Genomic DNA, 19,358 nt, shown 5'->3' with positions numbered 1-19,358 from the left:
ATATTCTGTACTGCTAAAAGAACTCACTAATACTGGCGGAGCTAGAGGGGGGGCTGCAGGGGCACAGTCCCCCCCTCGTGTACAAGTTGATCGCAGTATTTTTTACTGAATTCTTTGGGTTTATTTTTTTTCTTTTGTGGACCCAAGGGGAAAAAAAATCCTAGCTCCCCCAGTGTTTGCAAAAACTCCATTATGACCTGCCATGATACGAATAGCACATTCATTCTTGAGCTGTGTTTACTTACTAAAGGTGACATCGGTGTTATTCACATTTAGTGACTGTTCCATGCGTCATCGGGTGTTCGTATCTGGGAAGCAAGTGTACATTCAAAGAAACTCCTCCAAGCCTTCAGGTTTTTTTTTTGTTTTTTTTTAAATTGTTGTCTTTTCCCCTGAGAGGTTTTTCACAGAAAGGTTTAACCTACAAACAGCAACAATCTGTGCAATCTGCCAGTGAAATAAATAAAAATCAGGTTGTTAACCTTTGTTCCATTTTTTTGTTTCTACATTCCAGAAACTCATCGTATAAAAGCATCATTTTTTTTTTCTCCCAGACATCTCAGTATGTGTTGTGTGCAGTCGACATGCAGGAAGGTGATGTTTTCATGGACAGGAATGCACACATTTCTTATTATTGTGTTGACCAGACTTTGGACGACAGCTATAACCTAGTTAGCTCATCATGGCAACCGTGGACTATGACCTTGGGGTGACGAGTCGTGGCTTACCTAAGACCCACTTTAAGCAGCAGAACATGCAGCAATGGCATTGCATTTGTGCAAAAGTGCTAAAGTCCTTTTTACATCATCAGCATTGGTGATTGACTTATTTTTGGGTCTGTGTTGTGTTAACAAAAATGATTTTGACAAAAATAAATCAAACTACCATTGCAGACGCTGCACCGATTCACCTCATTTGTACATCATGAAATTCATAATAGCTCGTAGACTTTCCCCAACATCATAATTGAAGATTGCTGGTTCATCTTTATGGTGGTTTGACATTATTACCTCTAATCATGCTATGTCCATAAAATGGAAGTTCTATAGCAGTTCATCTGTGTGCGTAGTGTGTTTGTGAGTGCAAGTGTGTGTTGTGTTCCGTCACCCGTGTGACCTTCCACGTGTTGACTATTGACACAGGCAAGATCTGATAACAAGGTGCTTTATAAGGCCGACAGTGCTGAGAGGTTGCTCTATAGACACCTTGAAGCTCAGGTAAGGGCCAACATTGGTTTCTCTGTCTCTCCTTGACTAAAAATACAGAATCTATGAAGATAATACCATTTTCATGGCAGAGTCAAGGATTAATGTATTCTATCCTCCACAGAAAAGAAAATATGCATTCAGAAAAAGTGATCGCCATCATTTGCACCTTTGCCATCTTGGCAATTTCAGGTATTTTCCTCAAATTATTGTCAATATAATATCACTGTATTCTTGTATGCATTTCACTTTTCTACCGCACATTTACAAAAACAACATTTTAATTTTTTAATTTATTTTATTATTTATTTTTATATTTGTATATTTATTTTTTTATTTATTTTTTTATTTGTTTTTTTCAGCTTACCCACATCGTGGCATCAGGGAAGTGACTTGGACTGATTCCAAGGCCAATCTAGCACAACCCAAAACAGAAATCACAAAAGAAGCAGAGTAAGTTGACAATTTAGGACAGCATTAGTATGTTTTGAATCTTTATTTATTTGTAATTGGGAGCTGCAACAAATGAATAGCCACACATTAAAAAAAAAAATCAAACTGACTGGTTATGTCCTGCAGTAAAATCTACAAGAGCCAGATTGACGACAGCAGCCTTTACAACCACGAGCACGAGTACAACAAAAACCCGGTTTCGGATGAGATGCAGCGTAAGCTCATCGGGGAGGCAGACCGCCTTCGAGCCCGTTTGCATCAAGAACTGGCACAGCTGAGGGAGAGGCTGGCTCCGTCCCAGGCCCACCTCGCCTCCATGCTGGCCGTCGTGAGGGAACGCTTGGCCCCGCTCGCCCAGCAACTCGACAACAACACACACGGCCTGTGCAACCAGCTCAAGATGTACATCAGTTCGGAGGTCAATCCGTATCCGGAGGTCCAGGGCTGGATGAAGCAAGCGCTGGAGCAGAGCGACTCCAAAATGGCTGACATCCTAGCTGAATTTATGTCTCAAACCGGAGAGGTGACGGAACGCCTGAGAGAGATGAGTGAGGTGGAGGTGGCTCATGAGGATTTCTGGCGGGGATTTAGTTCTAGGCTAGAATCAGAAGTGAAGTTACTCAAGGCAGAGGTACAGAATAGTTTGGAGACTCTTAAAGCAGAACTCGCCAATCAGTCGGAAAGCCCGCGGCCCCTCAAGGCCGCGGTGGAATGCTTCTGCCAACTCCAAACTTCTCAAGCCAGGATTGAGAGATTGCTCACGTCAATGGAGAAGGAGCTGGAAGTCCAGTTGAGTTCTTCCCACCCTGTATATTCTGGTAGCTTATTGCAGGAAGACTTCTCTGTCAAACTGTCCGCTCTCATCCAGGACATTTTGCATTCAGTGCAGTGACATGTCAATACAGAGACGATAAACTCAGACACCCTCACCGCTTGTTTGTTTACCACATTGTTGGCTTACAAGGTAGTGACCAAGCTTTACATAACCTACTGGGTCAAAGGTAACCCAAATTGGGTGAAATCACTCATCCACTACTGCATAGGTGTCAAACACAAGGCCCGAGGGCCAGATACGGCCCGTCACATCATTTTATGTGGCCCGTGAAGATATATTATATTATATTTGAACAATTTTTGCTAGTCTCTGATTTCAAAACTAGTTATTCATCAGTTTGCTGTGTAGCCTATACTGAATCAGCACGTTGGGTCAAGATTTTGTTCCATCAATAGGTAGAAACTACGAAAGATAACAAGAAATGGGTTTCCAGAATATCAATATAACGGTAATTGAAAATTCTTGTTTGAAGTCAGCAGTATTACCATTAACAGTTTCTATGAATGTTACCAGTCCTGCAATCCTAATAGATGTACTTCAAATGCAAATGCAAAGTTTTGCTCTTCAACGTAACGACCACCACCACATGCACTCCAGGAAGGATTTTAGTGGGATCCGTCCTTATTTTCAAAATGGCTTCCTCTAATGAACATTTGAAGGGAAATCTTGTTATGACAACAATCCTGAAACTTTTAGTTAGTAGTTGCTTGTCAAATGTTTTTATTGTTTTGCGTGTTAACACCGGACTTTAGTAGTATTTTTCATATATACAGAAAAAAACTGTTAAGAAAAAGATATTTTGTTGTTGATGTTTGTTTCATGTTTGTAGTGAAGTCTTTTACAGTACATATGTAAATGTTAGGGCACTACATGATGTGTATATATAGAAACATTTTGTCAATAATTGTTATGTAAATATTTTCTATATGGTTGTAAATAAACTGGGAACTGTACATGGACTGTACTGTACTGCAACATGGGAAGTGTAACTGTAAATGTAAATGATTCCGTGTTTTATTTTAATCTCACAAGAAAGGAAACACTACAGTGCAAATGAATGACAGGAAGTAGCTTTAACACAAAAAAAAATGAGCTGCCATCCATCCATTCAACAATTTTCTACTGGAATATGGCTGAAAATATTATATGAATGCAAATATTTGCTACTTTGACTTCTGATATTTAATGAGATGTTTTTTTTAATTGATCAGGTACATCTTGGTTTGTAAACATATAATTGGTATCAGTTGAAGTCATGAGGTAAAAGGCGCGTCCTCCAAAACCTTTTGAGTACAAACCAGCCGCCAAGAACCAACAGAGCGCAGGCGGCCGATCCAAACACCACCCCGACTACCAGGCCCGTCACATTCAAGTCGTGATTCCGAGATTCCAAATTATTGTCACCTGATGATATACAGAAGATTAATAAAGTTTGAATGCTTCCTAGCTGAAGCTATGCATGTGATGTAGGCCAAATATACTCACTGTAGGTTTCTGCAGCAGGCCTGTCTGTGATTGGCAGAGAAGAAAAGAAGTGGGGGAAAAGTCAAATATTTGTCAAAATACATAAACAAGTCAAAAGTGGGGACCAGTGGCTCCTCCTACCTTCTCCGGAGGTGTAAAGTGGTCCAACGGAAAGAGTGGCTGAGTCTCTTCCCTCCTGTCCGAAAGGAGTCAAGGATCTTTTTTTTCTTTTGTTACAAGCCTGCGGAATAACCAAAAGGTGTTAAATTCAAGGAATGTCTTCAAGCAAGGGATATTTTTAAAAAAAGGATGAAATATTTTTGACTTACGTTCAAGAGTTCTTCACATTTAGTGGGCTCACAGAGTCTGACAATGCAATGTAGGTAGATACTAGACTTGGTCTGATCACGGTGTTGAACAAAGCGGAAGGCCTCGAAATCAAAGCGGGCAAAATTCGAGTTCCCGTTGGTATTTATTGTTGCCATTGTGTCCACTGAACACCTAATGGGGAGTAAATATTGACATTTCTATCAAACTACAAATTGCAGTGTAAAAGGTCTTCGGACTAACGTTGCGGTTACACTGAAATCGAGATGTCATCGTAAACAAACACAAGTGTTATAACATTGGGCAGTGAGCCACATACTGTCCAAACATAAAATCTGTTTTCTGATTCCATGTGGTGGTCAATATCTGTTTTCCATCCAAGAAGCCATATGTGTGTGTTTTTTGCCATCGTACCCAGTGAAGAAATTATGTTGCTCGGTTTGCGACACATTATAAGCACTGGGAGTTCCGAAGCAGTGATCCAACAGCACGTGGAAGCTGGAGCAAACAGGCCAACCAGTTACTGTTTTGCCAAGGAACACAGTGTGTTTGGTTAAAGTGGATTCTAAGAGTTTTATGACCTACTTTCCAGTCAGGTTCACAGCCTTTACTTCCACGTAGATCCTCGTTCGAAGCTGTAGTCCTGACGAGGGGATCATTAGCGGGTAGCCATAGTTGGAGTCCTACAGATATACGGGAAAAAAAGAGGAAGAAGCCAAATAGAGATTCATTTTGCATTTACACGTCTTAACAAAAGCTTACTTACATTATAGACGCTCATTTTTAGCGTGTCAACGAAGCTTCCATTGTTGTCACTCGTTGCCACCGAAACCGAAGAGCTAAAAATACACACCAAGAAAAAAAGAAATCAATCAAGAAACAAAAGAACGAATATCTGTTCAGAAAAATAAACAAATAAACAAATAAATAAATAAATAAATAAATAAATAAATAAATAAATAAATAAATATTAAAATTTTAATTATATATAAATAAATCTTAAATAGACAGTAGTTGCCATGGTTACTCACGCCACTATCTGTGTGTTGTTGACAAGATACTCTAAGGGATAGCGGCAGGAGAAATGATAGTAGAGGTCCGTGTTGTAGCTGATCACGCCCTGCTCAGATCTGGGGGTGTCGACGAAGCCTGTGATGATGACCGACTGGATGCTGAGGAAGTTGCTGAAGGGTCCCGTGGGGTCCGGAGTCTCATCCACAATCTTAACCAGAACAGAGCCAAAGCAAAGTCATCATGAAAGTGAATTTGAAAAGTCATGTCATATACTGTTGATGTGAATATTGGACTTTTTTTTCTGCCCCAACACATCCAGCAAATATTTTTTCCGTTACTACCGCACCAGTCCGATCATCTTCAACCAGACATGGTTCTGACCTGCAGGGATTGTCGGCAGGGGTTTTGGTCACTGTGGTTGACCGGAAGCAGGTAACGAATGATGGGAGGGTCCACACTGGAGTCAAGTGAACCCTGGCACTCTGTGACGTTATGCTCCCCGTTTAGCGCCATGCTAGAAGAGTTGAATCCCGCCCACTGGGCCGTGCACAGGTTGAGCTCCAGCGTGATCGTGGTGATGCCGCAGTCGACTGTCAGATCTGAGCTATCTTCAAAAACATGACAGAACAAACTCCAAAACCTAAAGTCCAAAAATTAACACCAAGTAGTTGTTTTTAGGAATAGCTACCTGGGAGCCTGTCGTACTCAGAGGAGCAGTTGTAGAGGCAAAGGGTGGGATGCAGCAGTATGGCCAGCAGAGGAAGACAAAGGGGGATGAGAGTCATCTTGTTGGAATGCGGCATGTCACGTCAGTCGTGTGCACTAAAAGGGAGCAACATTGCAACAGCCCAAAGCAATGTTATTGATTTATGCATAGTCTATTTCAGGAAATGTATACAAATGTTATTTGGAAAACAGATATTCAATATTGTCAAATGAAGTGTAATGCATGGATTCATGTTATAATCTTTTAAAAGCTAAAATAATATTTATAATATGGATTGATAAATATTTATTATAAATATGTATTAAATATATTTATCATGTTTTTTGATATATAAATAATAATTATTTAATAAAATTGTCATTGCTGACAGTTCATGAAATGAAACAAGTTTAACAGTAAATGCATGGAGAAAAAAAATTAAAAAGAAAGATTTCATTAATTATTAACATTTTGAAACATTTTATTATAATGTGTTACATCAAATCAAATAGATAAAAATAGATAGCCTTACCTGTCTGGTACCTGAGCAGGTGTTTCTCTGAGCCTGTCATCCAAGGTTGCTTTTATAGGATGAGACCTCCTCGAGACACCTAAAACCTCCAAGGTGTGTCTCACAAGCCGTCTGTCTCCTCAGCTAATTTTAGACCCTTACACATAAAAACAAATGAGCACTTCCTAGCAAACGCCTCAAGTTCACTTTTGCTGTAGTTTTGTAACATTGGCAAAAGTCCCCAAAATTACATTTGAACAAGAATGCAATTTACAGAGAGGAGTCAGATTTTGTCGAGTTTATTTTTAGTTATGCAAAAAAGAACAATTCACTGCTTGGGGGTAAACATCACATCCATAGTTGAAATATCATTTTTGGAGATTAACAGGCATGAATGGCAGTTTGATGTGAAATACTATGCAAAGCTGTAAACTGATCACATTTGCCAAAAGCTATAAAGTGTCCAAGCAAAACTTTTAGTCATTTCCCATGCATGTCAAAGCTGACTTTTGTCTCATTTGTATGCTGTATGATATAGTGCACATAGCTACAGGCAACATCAACTGCTCAAGTGAGAGAATGTCATTGTTCACAAGAGGAGACAAGAAAAGAAGCATTAATCTGCCCCATGATGAGACGGGACATTTGTTACACTATCCACAAATCACGTCACTCCATACTATCTCCATCACTCATGACTTACGTCCTAAGACTCATCGACACAAAACCCTTGAAAATATCATATCTCTCCAAGTTAATCGCACTATTCTTTCTCCTGATAATCCATTTGGGTGAATGGATTATTTAAAGGTAGTGAATGTGCTGGAACAAAATGTCCCAAAGTCGCATTGTATTATCCTGAGAGGAGCAAATAGCAATGAATCACAAAGCCAAAATGGAAATGGACAATATTGGTATTATTTTACGGATTAGACGGGTTGATTCCTCAAGGCTCAAGGAAGGATGTTGAGTTGATTTGGGTGGGAAAAGATACACTGGGAAGTGTACACATGATCACCTATGTGCACCCACTTCATCGAATGTAAAATTTTGCAATTAGAAAAGTATTCAAGAAAAACAAAAATAAAGTTACTGTGCACATTGATTCATACTCATCAATAGGCACGTTAGCTTTGAGTGCGTATCTCTGCTGCCGTCTAGTGGCCAAAAGTAGACCTGATTGAAAGACAAACGAAAATGTGTCAGAAAAGTCCCAGGACTGGAGTCTCAAGCCATTCGTTTTAAATATGTTGTAGCAGTCACCTTCTTTCTTATACTTCTTGGCCAGATGGTGTTAACAAAACAAAACATAATAGAATGGAGTCAATTGAGGATCTCAGGACAAGTATCTAAATTCTTTAGAAAATCTTACAGTAAAAGAGAAGCACTGCTCTTCACTTTTCAACTTTAGCGGCCTTCTGTGAAATTAAAGATACATTCCTGCTAAAGCGTCAACAATCACTTGTGTGTCCGCCACCAGTGAGCTTCAGTGGAAACGACAAACACGCAAACTCGAGTCTTCATCACATGACAAAAAATCATGTGCTTGCATCCTAATCAAATCATGCCAAGAGCACCACCCAAAAAAAAAAAAGGACTGAAAAAGTAAACCATGTAGGATAAAACCAGTTAATTTGCACAACTGTGATCAAGTCTGATTTATTTGGAGGAGTCTAATTTAAATCTGTTTCATAATGATCAACTTAATGCTCACTTCCACAATCTGGAAATTCTGGAAATTAAGTCACATTGCCTAGAGACGAAAGAAAAGCAAGGAACAGGAAGTATGGAGTTAAAAAAAAGATTTCCTCTCTTTCCTCTGGACTGCTTCCTGTCCAATGCTCAATATATGCAACACACTTCTCCACCAATTCTCTCATCACAATGTCTGTTTTGATTTTGTTTTATTTTTAAAAAAATTTGCAGCATGCTTTTGTGCCAAGAGTTCACCAGACGTGAAGTGAATAATGCGTTTGACAGTAGATCCGCTCTCACTCGCACTCTTAGCACACTTCATTGCTGCTTTTCAAGTCAAGATTGACTCTGTGCTCTCCTTATGTGTTATTTCTCCCCAGACGGCATTCACTCTTTTTGGTGTGTGTGTTCAGTTCTCCATGCACCCAGAAACTAACTGCATCAAGCTCGTGACACGGCCACATCCCAAACTACAAGGGGGTGTGCACATTTATGCAATCCGATTGTTTTCAGTTGTTTATCTCCCATCTAAAAAAAAAATGTCACTTTTCATTTGTTTGTAAAGGCTGTAAGTCAATTAATGTTGTAAATGAGCATTTTGAATGAAGTACATCACAATATTTGACTTTATTATGAAATGTAAGACAAAAACAGCGATGCCTCTTGTGCTGATCACATTGATTAGATTTATAAAGTGACAATACTTTTTGTGCTTTGTCTTTTTATCTGGAGAGGGGGGGACCCTGGTGGTCTCATCCCCCCCTCTGTCAGACGCCGAGCGCACGACCCACTTTTCCATCCACATCCCATTTCATCGCGAGTCTTGGTTGCGCGTTCGTCACGAGTTTTCTGTGGCGAAAACGGCGTGATTCAACGCTTTCGGTTTGTTTTCGCTATAACGGCGCAGCAGCACACCGACGTGAACATGTCGAGATGGATTTTATGAGGCTGTTCGGCGCACTGATCGCCTTCCTCTTCCATAATGGGTGCGCTTCTAAAATCAATGGTAAGACGACAACACTTGCTTGACTCGGGAGTTTCGAACTTATTTTAAAACTTGCATGCGTCTTTGTGCATTTAATAAGAATAGGCAACCAATCTACTGAGATTTGAAATATTGTCAGAGGGACTGAGAAGGGGAAAAGCGCGTTGGCATTGTAATTATTAACAGGCGGCGTGATGTGGAAAATATCAACAGCCACATGTTGTTTTCGTCTCAGCTGCTCAGTCAGGAGGTCCCATCTTGAGTTCGACTAAACAGCTTCAATCCTGACGCCAGTAGCAGGAAATATGACCACAAATCAGTCGCGGAGTTGCTTTTATACTAGTTTTTAATATCATTCAAATATTTGGGCCAAAGCTGTCAAAGCCAAAGTAACAGATGAAAACGATCAGAAAGTTGCACAGGAATAAATTGTTTTGCCAAAATCAATACAAAAGTTGCAGACAGCAGTCTATCCTTCACTCTAATGTTGTGATTGTTGGGTGAAAAAAAACATTGTGTCAGTGCTGACAAATTGGTAAGCAAGTCCAAATCATATTTTTAGATTTTATAGAGGAAGACAAGTTAGGATACATTGGCTGTATTTCTCTCAGTCCGTTATTGGATATATATAATTCATAAAATTTTAAAAATCAATCAAGTATTCAATATCTGATTGATTAAGGCCAGTGCTTCCCATTTTTTTCTGTTTTCTGTTAAGAAGAAAACATTTTGTGTCCTTTTAAGAAAGCAGAAAGCATCTCGCACCTCTGCAACTCAGTCAAATTCATATAAATTTATGCCCACTTACAATAAAGAATAACTTTATTATTTTTTTTTTGTCTGTAACGGAAAATATTTGAAACGCAGCAATTTGATTGAAATTGGAAAAAAAATAAAGGCTCTGTTTTTGCAAAACAAATAACCCCCCAAAATATCTATTTTTGCCTGGTTTAACTTAAAAGAAAATTAAAAACTGGCTGATGATGAAATTAAGATCACAAATAAAACCCCCATGATGTAAAATAGATCATCAACTGGTGGCCCGCGGACGAGATCCAGCTCATCAGACCATCCAATAAGGCCCGTGACTGGTTTCCATAATAAGGAGAATAAAAAATAAATAAATATATATATATATATATATATATATGTTGTCCACTCTAATGTCATTTTTATTCCATTTTTATTTGATAATCCGCCCCCCAAGGTGACTGGTCCTCTGACAAATATCATTGATGACCTCTGCTGTTTAGGCATTCCCAGTGCAATCCAGCCCCATTTGCTTTCTAATTTTTCAACCTCGTGAGAACCACAGAAAGTCTCAAGACAACAATCAACCTCTTGTTTTCTCCCTCATGCCTGATGTCCCCGTCCAGGCCAAAGGATCTGCCGGCGAGGGACGGAGCGTCCATGCTATAAAGTGTCCTACATCCAGGACAGCAGGCGAAGGCTGACCTTCCAAGATGCCAGGCAGGCCTGCAGATCAGACGGAGGAGATCTGCTCAGCATCGAAACAGAAAGCGAGCAGCGACTGATCGAAAGATTCATACAGCAGCTCCACGCCGCCGATGGAGATTTCTGGATTGGCCTTCGCCGCAGCCCGCAACGTTTCAGGACTGGCAGCGTCAACCCGGGATGCCCTTCTCAATACTTTTGGCTGGACGGGAGCAAAGCCAAGTTCAGGTTGTTTTTCTTTTCACAGATGCAACTCAGAAATTGTCCTTGCGTGTGCTATGTTGGTGTTTCCACTGCTGCTTCAAGACTGATAACCACAGACATTATTTGGGGGAAAAAATTGGAATCTAGCCGGTGTCATAAAAAAATTGAATCACTATTGGTTTAAATGAGTCATTGTTGGGAGTATATCCAGTTAGCTCTAGCAGTTTTACACTGCAAAACGAAATGTTGTGAAATAACAATATAGGAAGCAGAGGGTGTACTGCTTCACAGACAAGAGGTCATGGGTTCAAATTTCTTCCTGGGCTTGCCTAACTTGTCTCCGGGTACTCAGCCGCATGCCAAAACATGCATGTGAGGTTCACCATATTTTCAAAATTAGTGGTGTCAAACTCATTTTTTGTCTCTGGCCACATGGTAGTTATTAGGGATTGGACTGTACTCTAAAAAATTGAATCCTGTTCAGATGCTCTGCGTGGGACAATTCACCATTATAGAAGGCATTTTTTCTGTTTTGCAGATTGCTTAACATTATCACATATGTGTGTGCAGGGGGGCTGCTAGGTGGTGGCCAGGTGTGGCCATGGCCACCCCTGAAAATAATCAGTGCTATAAAATAGAATGAATGGAGTGATTGAAGATATTCTGATTCAAATTAATTTGAGCATATATAATTCTTTGCCTTTCAGGAACTGGCACTGGGACGAGCCTTCCTGCGGCGGGGAAATGTGTGTGGTTCTTTACTACCAACCGTCTGCACCACCTGATGAGGAAGGCCATTTCCTCTTTCAGTGGAATGACGACAACTGCAATGCCAAGAACAACTACGTTTGCAAATATCCAAAAGGTGAGCCAGAGGAACACTCATCCATATATAAACAGTTTTCTAACATTATTATTGGAATTAAAACAACATGTATAGTATTTCTAACTCTCATCAAATGTTAGTGTTTTTTGTTTTGGTTTTTGTGCTGTACCTGTTGATTACATAACTGCCTGTTGTGCAACTGAGGAAACCCAATCTCTTCTTTATATATTTTCAGAGAAGACTACAGTATTTACAGAGGCAGGGCAAGGGAACGCAGCACATGCAGGTACAACATGTACCATATGAAGTCTCAAGTGTCTGATGCCTCAGGGCTTGAAAATGCATTCTGACAAACATACAGTTTGTCCTTGCTGGGTTTAGAACATATGATTCCTCTTTCTAACTGGATGCATCATTAATAAGACATTTTGAATGATTTTTCCATAAACATGGAGTCATTTCTTTTGTTCCCCCAGTTCCTACTGTGATACCAAATATATTCTTCACGACATCAAGTGGCGAGACGATTAAAGTAGGAATGCCTGAGTCATCAGGTTGGAAGAAAACTGACTGTTTTACACGCAGCCAAGTATATTTTGGAATAATATTTTCAAAGCTGTTTTTGTTCTCCCTTTCAGTATCTTTCTCCGACAACTCCCTGTATGTTCCCTACATCCTGTATGCAACCATTCCTGCACTACTGCTGCTGTTGCTTGCAGTTTCAGGCTTCTTCTGCTACAAACAAGCTAAGCGGTATGAACCAAAACACAAATATTTATCTAACGTCTCCAAAAACATTGCCTTTTCCATGATACAGTGCTAACACGGCAATATTCAATTTGAGGAGTCAAAATTAGAGCTAGCACTGTTCATGTTTTTACAACTATGACCGGAGTTGGATTAGGGAACTTCTGTCCATGGGCGGATCTAGGAATTTTTTTCTCTTTGGGGGGGCCATGGGGGCTAGCAAGGATATCAACTCTCAATTCAAACCTACCTACAAATTGTCGACAGACATTGAATCAAGACTTTTTTTTTCAAACAAATGCAACCCAAATGCACTTCTTCATATTTTTTTCTGCCTTCAGGAGAAAGTCAAAAACCAAAAACTCAACCGGCCAACCAAAACCATGGTTGCCCACAGAAGCGTCAACCTGCCCTATTCAAGGACCCTATGCCTTCAGTGATATCACCAGACTTTCTCACCTTACTCCGGACAGCACCCTGCCAGCTGACTTCAAAACCAAGTACCCGTACGCTGCTACAAAGGAACCCCAGTGGAATGATTACGAGAATGTATTTTTAGCAGACAGGGAGAGCGGCTTTGTGACAAATGACATCTACGAGACCACTGGAGCTCACTGTCGCCCTCAGCCTGGTTGGGTTGAAAATGAGATCTATGGGTAGGATGATACACTCTTCCGCGGCCTGCCAGGTGCGAGCTAAGGAATCTTACCCTGTCAGACTAAAGGACGTATTCTTTATCCTCCTTCTCTACCACATGCCCGGTGCATGATACCTGAATTGTGACTGGAAACTATATTCACGTTGTGCATCTACATTCTGGTTCTACAGTGGAATTAGTAGGACTTGAGACTCTATTAATGTCATGCATATTGTCAATGCACAAAAAGAATTATTTGATCAACGGCTAAAAACCCAAACACCGCTGCATATAAAAGAATCCATTCAACACAGTCCCGCATGCTTAATGTCTGGAATGAGTGAGGCAGGTTATGCAATCACAGATGTTTTGATTGTATCCATTTTGCTTCTTGCGGTTTACATTGTCCCCTTTTATCCATCATTTCTGTCGAGTTATGTAACTGCAGTTTTCATTTCAAAGAGCCAGTGATTAACCCAAATATTCCGCCTTGTCAGCTTGCCCGCAAATGCACCGCTTTTCTATATTTGGTTCAGCATGTTTTCATGCAAGGTTGTATTCATTTAATAAAATTATTCAGCAGGATAATTCTGGTCTTTTCCTCTGAACTTGAAAAGTAACTGTGTAAGGCGGGTTCACCTTTGTATTTAGCTTTTTCTTTTTTCAGTGTAAGGCTTCCTGTGTGGATTCTTGATGTAAAGGAACAGGACATGTCGAACCACAGATGACAGAACGTAACGTAAAGCTGTGAGCCTACCTGACTGTTCGATAAACGTCCGTGACAATGAACAGATTTGTAGGACGTTTTAGACATGTCATGGCTTCACTCACCAGCGTGCCTGTCTCATAAATGATCTCTGACTGAACAAGTACCGTTCGGGTCTGCGTGTGTCATGGAAAGCTTCAGCCAATCCAGTCAAGAAGAGGCTGAGTATGTTCTTGGAGAACGCTCGACAGGAAATGCCAAAAGCACATCTGGAACTCTTACATTCAGGAAGTCTAGTGCGTGACAGCAAGGGCCTTCAGAGCACAGTTCTGCCTGTCTACAGTCCACCGCTCAGTGGGAGACAGCTGCCTGTGGGCTGTACATCAAAATGTGACACTTGCTTGGTCACATTGTTCTGTATTAAAACAATACATACGGTATACTATTTATATTGTTTATTGGATAAATGCAGCATAAATTGTATGTAAATAATACATATTGGATATATATAGATGTAGCTGCATAGATATTTTTAGCTCAGTCATGAAACGTTCACTAAAGACAAAATTATCCATTGGTGTGAATGTGAATGGTTGTTTGTCAAACGTTTGTTCTTTGATTGACAGAAGCCCAGTTCATGCAGTGTGATGACACTAAGACAGGTTAACCAGCAGGCCCCGTGAAGGATTTGCACGATAGGGAAAATGATGTATGGATCCACCATTCGATAAAGGTTTAATAAATAAGGATAAACCGTATAGAAAATGGATGGATTGATGGTCTTGTTGCAATTGCCTTGTTTAGCCTGCAGGTGGTGCTATAACGTAGCTGACCAGGACGCTCGGGGCTGATAAAATGTTTTGTACTGTATATCACGAGGACTTGTGTCAATGCTATAAAGTTTAAATTAGAATTCTCTATAATTGTTTAGTGCGCATCATAAGGATCTGGAATGCATTACAACTATACGTCATCAGAAGTTCGCAAATTTCAAAGCATGTACAATGTACATAATGTCCACATACTATACGGCACTTTTTTTTTTAACCCACGTGACAAAAAAAAGGCAAATGAAGGTCTAGCTGAACATGAACATTAACCCTTTTGTACCTCGCCAAATTTGATGAAGCACCTGCATGAGCTGCACAAAAAGAAAGTTGCCTTATGCATGCAAGCAAGGGCGATGGATGGGAAGGCAGGCATTAGAGCAAACACGCATTTCGGAAGAGCAATTTTACCGGTTGACGTAAGAAGTGGGTCTGGTTGTCGTGGCAACCAATTGGCACCGAAGTGTGGAGCGGCGCCGTGGCCCCGCCCCCTGTACAAATACCCCCATGGCTTTGACGTCAATGCACGTCAGGCGGAGAACATGATGCCTCTTTGCGAGGCAACTCGTGTGTGCTGGCTGAGAGAGAGGACCGTGAGCTGATTCGGAAACAGTAGAGCACCATTGTGGCTGCAGGAAGGTGACATACAAGGTTTGCCCCCACGCCCCCCCCCCCCAAAAAAAGAGAGAAAAAAGAAGAAAATGGACCTCCTGGTTTCGCCGCCGTTTTGAAAGAATACGCCGACAAATAACTAAAGTATTTTTTTTAATGGACACGCTTCGAATGGCGGCGGCGGTGGAGGCAGCAGCCGGTGGTTAGTTGAGGCTTTTTGGTGTGCAAAAAGCTGAAAGAAGCCCGTGTGAGCACCCCACGCCACCATCATCACCCCCCAGCTCGTCCTCCGCCGCCGAGACAGTCCCGTCGTCGAGAACAGCATGGTCATGGCTGACAGCGTCCAGAAACCGCTGCTCCGGGGTCCGGTCCGTGTGGGCTTCTACGACATCGAGCGCACTTTAGGAAAGGGCAACTTTGCCGTTGTCAAATTGGCCCGACATCGTATAGCCAAGACGGAGGTGAGTTTAAAAAAAGAGGAAAAAAAAGTCTTGCGAAGTGGTTAGCTTAGAAGCTAACTTAGGCTACTGTGGAGTTAGATCCAAGTTACATAACTTTTTAGCCATTGACACCCTGTGCATTTGGGGACGACATTGTGGAAGCAAAAGAGAAAGTTGGTTCGGTGAAGTGTGTGTCTGTTAGCCCCTAGGTTGGCGGAAGGCTGACAGCGTGCACGTTTAACCCTGCTTGGCACGCTCCACTGCCGGTAAGAGCAAAGAGCGTGAGCGCTGCTGGGAAACACAAATTGTAAACATGCATGGCTCCATGGTGAACGTTCATTTGGCATTATGATTCACTTAGAAAGATGTCTGCGTACCGTTTAGCTAATAAATGGGACATTTATGTAATCTTTTTTTTTTTTTTAACCCAATGGCATGTCTCTACGACAGAATAGACATGTCAACCTTGGCGACATGAAATAAGACACAATATGGTGATACGTTACAACCAAATTATCTTTTTTTTTGTATTCCCAGCAAGACGGATGTCACTGTAAAGAGTTGGAATTAAGGAACGGTATTCTGATTTTGTTAATATGTTAAGAATTAGGAATATTATGACATGTAGATATCTTTCTCCATTGTTACAATGGAATGGCCTGTGACTGAAACGGTACTGTACTGTACCAGATTCGACCTGCCACCTTTTTATGTGGCCTGTGAAAAAAACAAATCATGCAGCAATTTAGTTTTTGTCATCTTAGTTTTTAATCCTATTTTGCTGCAAAATGGTGCAAAATTTCCACGTCTTTCTCACCTGCAATTTACCCCTAACCCAGCAAAACAGGATAAATTGTCACAACTGTGTGCTCTTGCAGCGCTTGGATGTGCGATGATGTCAGCACATGTAAATTCCAATTTTGAGAGCAGCCATTTTCTTGAACACGCCAGAGACAGAATTGTCAACGACTGTTTTTTTCCTCCAACACGGGTGTCATACCGCCTCGGTCACAGCTGCGACACGACCCATGAACACGGAATATTTTGCAAGTACAGAACCTGTACTTTCTGTCCCCGACAGTGCCACCTGCATTTATACTTTATGTGCTAATTACTAAGCAATTTTATACCACCCATTTTGGGGGGTTCTGAAAACACACACAGTACAACCATGTATTATTTTACCTTCCAGTTCATGTTGGGCAGCTCTATTTTATTTTTGTGTTTTGCAGGAGTTGCGACCAAGGTAGTTTCTCTGTCTTTGTGCCACCATGTGCCCTGTCGCTGTATCGCTGCTGACCCACAAAGTGTCACCATGTACCATGCACCTGTACCTTTTGTGCTTATGACCCACACAGCCATCCCAGCCAGCGACCAAGCAAAGATCCCGTCTGGGTGTAAACACAGCCGTTCCGTATCTGGGGCGAGCTTCATGGGTCGGCGGTCTGGTTACGTAAGCCAAATAATGACGTGATTTAGTGGGTTTCTTGTGCCTCTGGTTCTGAAGAGTAGGATACACTGAAGAGATCTGTGTTTGGGATGTGTTCAGCTGCACGCACGCACGCACTCCACTGACATTGCCGGATTTGACATTCGAAACACTCTCAGGCCAAGCGCCACAAGGAGGGGAAGGGGGGGGGGGGGGGGGGGGGGGGGACAGAGATCCAAATTCTTGACGTCATCTTGCAAACTGGGGCCTTGCGTGCTTGGTACCATACAGAGCCGAAGACAAAATAGGCCACGAGACTTGCGAAAAGGACCTTTGATCACTTGGGTCTTTCAACAGTTTGTGGCGTAACATCAGCAGTGATAACGTACAACAAAAGCACCATTGCCAAGACGAAGCTCGCGGTGCGTTTAAAGACTGCCATTGTTGGCCAGCACGTTGTAAGGCTCTTATCGTTAATCCGGTTAGTAAAGTCAAGTAATACAGCGATAGTCTAGCCGGGGTCATTTGTAGCTATGGAGCGCTAATCCCAATGCAAATGCATGTTACACAAATGAGACACCTGCCAATTCCATAGTTTCCTTCATGTGTTAGCAGCTCACACGAGACTGGAAGGCAGCTGACCTGGTCCAACCTGGAGATTGTAAAATTACCCAGAGTTCTATTGCGGGTGACGCAATTGAGTGCTTTGGCGGGGTCAATGAGGAAAGGTTCGCCCAGTGTGTGTGTATATAACCTATTTTTTCGACTTTAATGTGATAAATTTGCTGGCTTTGGTCCTTCAGTCAGTCCACCTCAGCAGGAAGTCATTTTACGCCATTTTGACCTTTGCATTGTTCCAATTGTCTGGTTTTCTTTTTTTTTCATCTTCCGAAGCCCTTATCCTCTGTACTTAACTTTCAGTGTGACTTGAAGGCTTTTTCCTCAAGTGAACATCCACAAGGTTCTTTGATTTGATTCCTTCAAGTCCATGTCAATGTCCTCTTTGAGCCATAAATTAAAGCAAGCAAGTTCCAAATCTATCCAATTTTACTCTCTTGTAACAGATAATTGGGTTTGTTTCCTGGAGTGAAAAAGTGTTTGGAAATCTGAAACTACTTTTACATCAAATTAATGAAAGTTGTATATTTCCAGATGTACCCTGCAAATCACGCAAGACTTTTATATGAGAACAACTGTTGTAATTCATTTTTCTTATGAGTCACTAAAATGGCGTACAGTAAATTGTGTTGTTGATTTGCGAGATCATGAAAATGATTGTGAAAATCACGCTTCAGTTGAAATTTATCAAGCCGGTAGTCGTTCATGAATAAGATGGCTTCATTAGGCACTCACCCGTTTCTTTGTAAAAATGACACATGGGAGGAATGCGGTGGATTTCAACTATTCATATCCTAAAGCACTCAGTGACGTTTTTAATAGTTGACCCTGAATGATTTATGATGACATAGTTATCAGTGCGATCATTTTCTTTTGACCAACGTAGTGTTTGTGCTGTGGTCCGGGCATGTGGACAGTAGCACAATGCCGTGTGTGTTTTCTCAAAACACAGTGGCGTTTCTTTCCACTTTGTACGTGAGGAATCACAGCTGTGAGGGGGAGCTGGGCTGTCCTCTTGTTTGCGCTTGCAGCTTGAGAGAACACTGCGGACCAATAGAGATTTTTCCGAGGTCCATTGAGTCATAATTATTGGACCCGGCCCAAAATAGTCTTAATGACAGCCCTAAAGTTGAAAGATTTTTTTTCTTTTCTTCTTCAAAGAAGCCAAACAATGTTTACAAAGCCATCACAAGCGTGACAAAGTGAACAGTAGGTAAAAAAACAAAACAGTGAAAGTCTCAGAAACTTATCAGTACTAAGCAGTCGTGAAATTAAAAATTTAAATCTTGTGGGATTTCTTTGCAGGTGGCCATTAAAATTATTGACAAGACCCAGTTGGATGCTGTCAATCTTGAGAAGATCTACAGAGAAGTGCAGATCATGAAAATGCTGGACCATCCGCATATCATCAAGCTCTACCAGGTAAGTTGCGCCACAACTCGGCCCATTTTTGGCATTTTTAAAATGTGTTCATATTTTTGTTAAAAATATAATTGTATTAATTAATATAATTACTTAATTAAATAAAAAAATGTTGCTCCCAAAAACTGACTGAAAATCGGGGTGAAAAAACGAGCCAGCTTTTTCCTAGTTAGACACCTTTCCTGTTGTCCTTGGGGAATTGGATCCCTCCAAGACACATTCTAATGCTCCATAAACAAA

At 41.1% G+C, this 19,358-nt stretch overlaps 4 protein-coding genes across 6 annotated transcripts in view; 3 read left to right on the top strand and 1 right to left on the bottom strand.

Annotated features, from left to right (window-relative positions):
- Positions 1-1,088: 1,088 nt before the first annotated feature.
- LOC147054315 (uncharacterized) lies at positions 1,089-3,446 on the top strand. Of its 2 annotated transcripts, XM_085916981.1 has the most exons (4): positions 1,089-1,217; positions 1,330-1,397; positions 1,568-1,658; positions 1,785-3,446. In XM_085916981.1, the coding sequence occupies exons 2-4, from the start codon at positions 1,340-1,342 to the stop codon at positions 2,548-2,550; spliced, it is 915 nt and encodes a 304-aa protein (XP_085773107.1). In that variant the 5' UTR covers positions 1,089-1,217; positions 1,330-1,339; the 3' UTR covers positions 2,551-3,446. The 2 variants fall into 2 exon arrangements, with proteins under 2 accessions (XP_085773107.1, XP_085773106.1); XM_085916980.1 differs by lacking the exon at positions 1,089-1,217 and having other exon boundaries at positions 1,224-1,397.
- LOC147054314 (zona pellucida-like domain-containing protein 1) lies at positions 2,939-6,873 on the bottom strand. Its single transcript, XM_085916395.1, is given in 13 exon segments — positions 2,939-3,897; positions 3,979-4,002; positions 4,099-4,198; positions 4,287-4,458; positions 4,699-4,782; positions 4,870-4,967; positions 5,051-5,123; positions 5,316-5,506; positions 5,680-5,906; positions 5,987-6,104; positions 6,106-6,120; positions 6,537-6,569; positions 6,868-6,873. Coding segments are annotated over 13 exon segments (1,302 nt in total). The 3' UTR covers positions 2,939-3,736.
- Positions 6,874-9,030: 2,157 nt separating this feature from the next.
- Positions 9,031-13,643, top strand: laynb (layilin b). Of its 2 annotated transcripts, none has more exons than XM_085916539.1 (7): positions 9,031-9,216; positions 10,572-10,878; positions 11,562-11,719; positions 11,916-11,966; positions 12,157-12,212; positions 12,319-12,433; positions 12,769-13,643. In XM_085916539.1, exons 1-7 carry the CDS (start codon positions 9,144-9,146, stop codon positions 12,984-12,986), a joined length of 978 nt encoding a protein of 325 aa, XP_085772665.1. In that variant the 5' UTR covers positions 9,031-9,143; the 3' UTR covers positions 12,987-13,643. The 2 variants fall into 2 exon arrangements, with proteins under 2 accessions (XP_085772665.1, XP_085772664.1); XM_085916538.1 differs by having other exon boundaries at positions 12,157-12,234.
- A 1,454-nt stretch (positions 13,644-15,097) lies between these two features.
- Positions 15,098-19,358, top strand: part of sik2b (salt-inducible kinase 2b) — a 29,352-nt gene continuing 25,091 nt past the window's right edge. The window contains exons 1-2 of the mRNA XM_085915684.1: positions 15,098-15,670; positions 19,002-19,118. Of these exons, the coding sequence (XP_085771810.1) occupies positions 15,533-15,670; positions 19,002-19,118 (255 nt within the window). The 5' untranslated portion in view covers positions 15,098-15,532. The remainder of the gene's footprint in view (positions 15,671-19,001; positions 19,119-19,358) is intronic.

This window comes from Syngnathus leptorhynchus, chromosome 7, assembly GCF_054491065.1.
Source record: "Syngnathus leptorhynchus isolate UIUO chromosome 7, UIUO_Slep, whole genome shotgun sequence".
NCBI classification, from domain to species: domain Eukaryota; kingdom Metazoa; phylum Chordata; class Actinopteri; order Syngnathiformes; family Syngnathidae; genus Syngnathus; species Syngnathus leptorhynchus.
The sequence above is the reverse complement of the archived record's forward strand: the minus strand, read 5'-3'. Positions and strand labels throughout refer to the sequence as shown.

What these genes read in the sequence shown, in the direction of transcription:
- LOC147054315 (XM_085916980.1), top strand. Translation starts at nt 1,271, where the DNA reads ATGAAGATAATACCATTTTCATGGCAGAGTCAAGGATTAATGTATTCT. An exon ending in TGCCATCTTGGCAATTTCAG is followed by an intron (nt 1,398 to 1,567) that starts GTATTTTCCTCA and finishes TGTTTTTTTCAG; the next exon opens with CTTACCCACATCGTGGCATC. An exon ending in GAAATCACAAAAGAAGCAGA is followed by an intron (nt 1,659 to 1,784) that starts GTAAGTTGACAA and finishes TATGTCCTGCAG; the next exon opens with TAAAATCTACAAGAGCCAGA.
- laynb (XM_085916538.1), top strand. Translation starts at nt 9,144, where the DNA reads ATGGATTTTATGAGGCTGTTCGGCGCACTGATCGCCTTCCTCTTCCAT. An exon ending in GTGCGCTTCTAAAATCAATG is followed by an intron (nt 9,217 to 10,571) that starts GTAAGACGACAA and finishes GTCCCCGTCCAG; the next exon opens with GCCAAAGGATCTGCCGGCGA. An exon ending in GGGAGCAAAGCCAAGTTCAG is followed by an intron (nt 10,879 to 11,561) that starts GTTGTTTTTCTT and finishes TTTGCCTTTCAG; the next exon opens with GAACTGGCACTGGGACGAGC.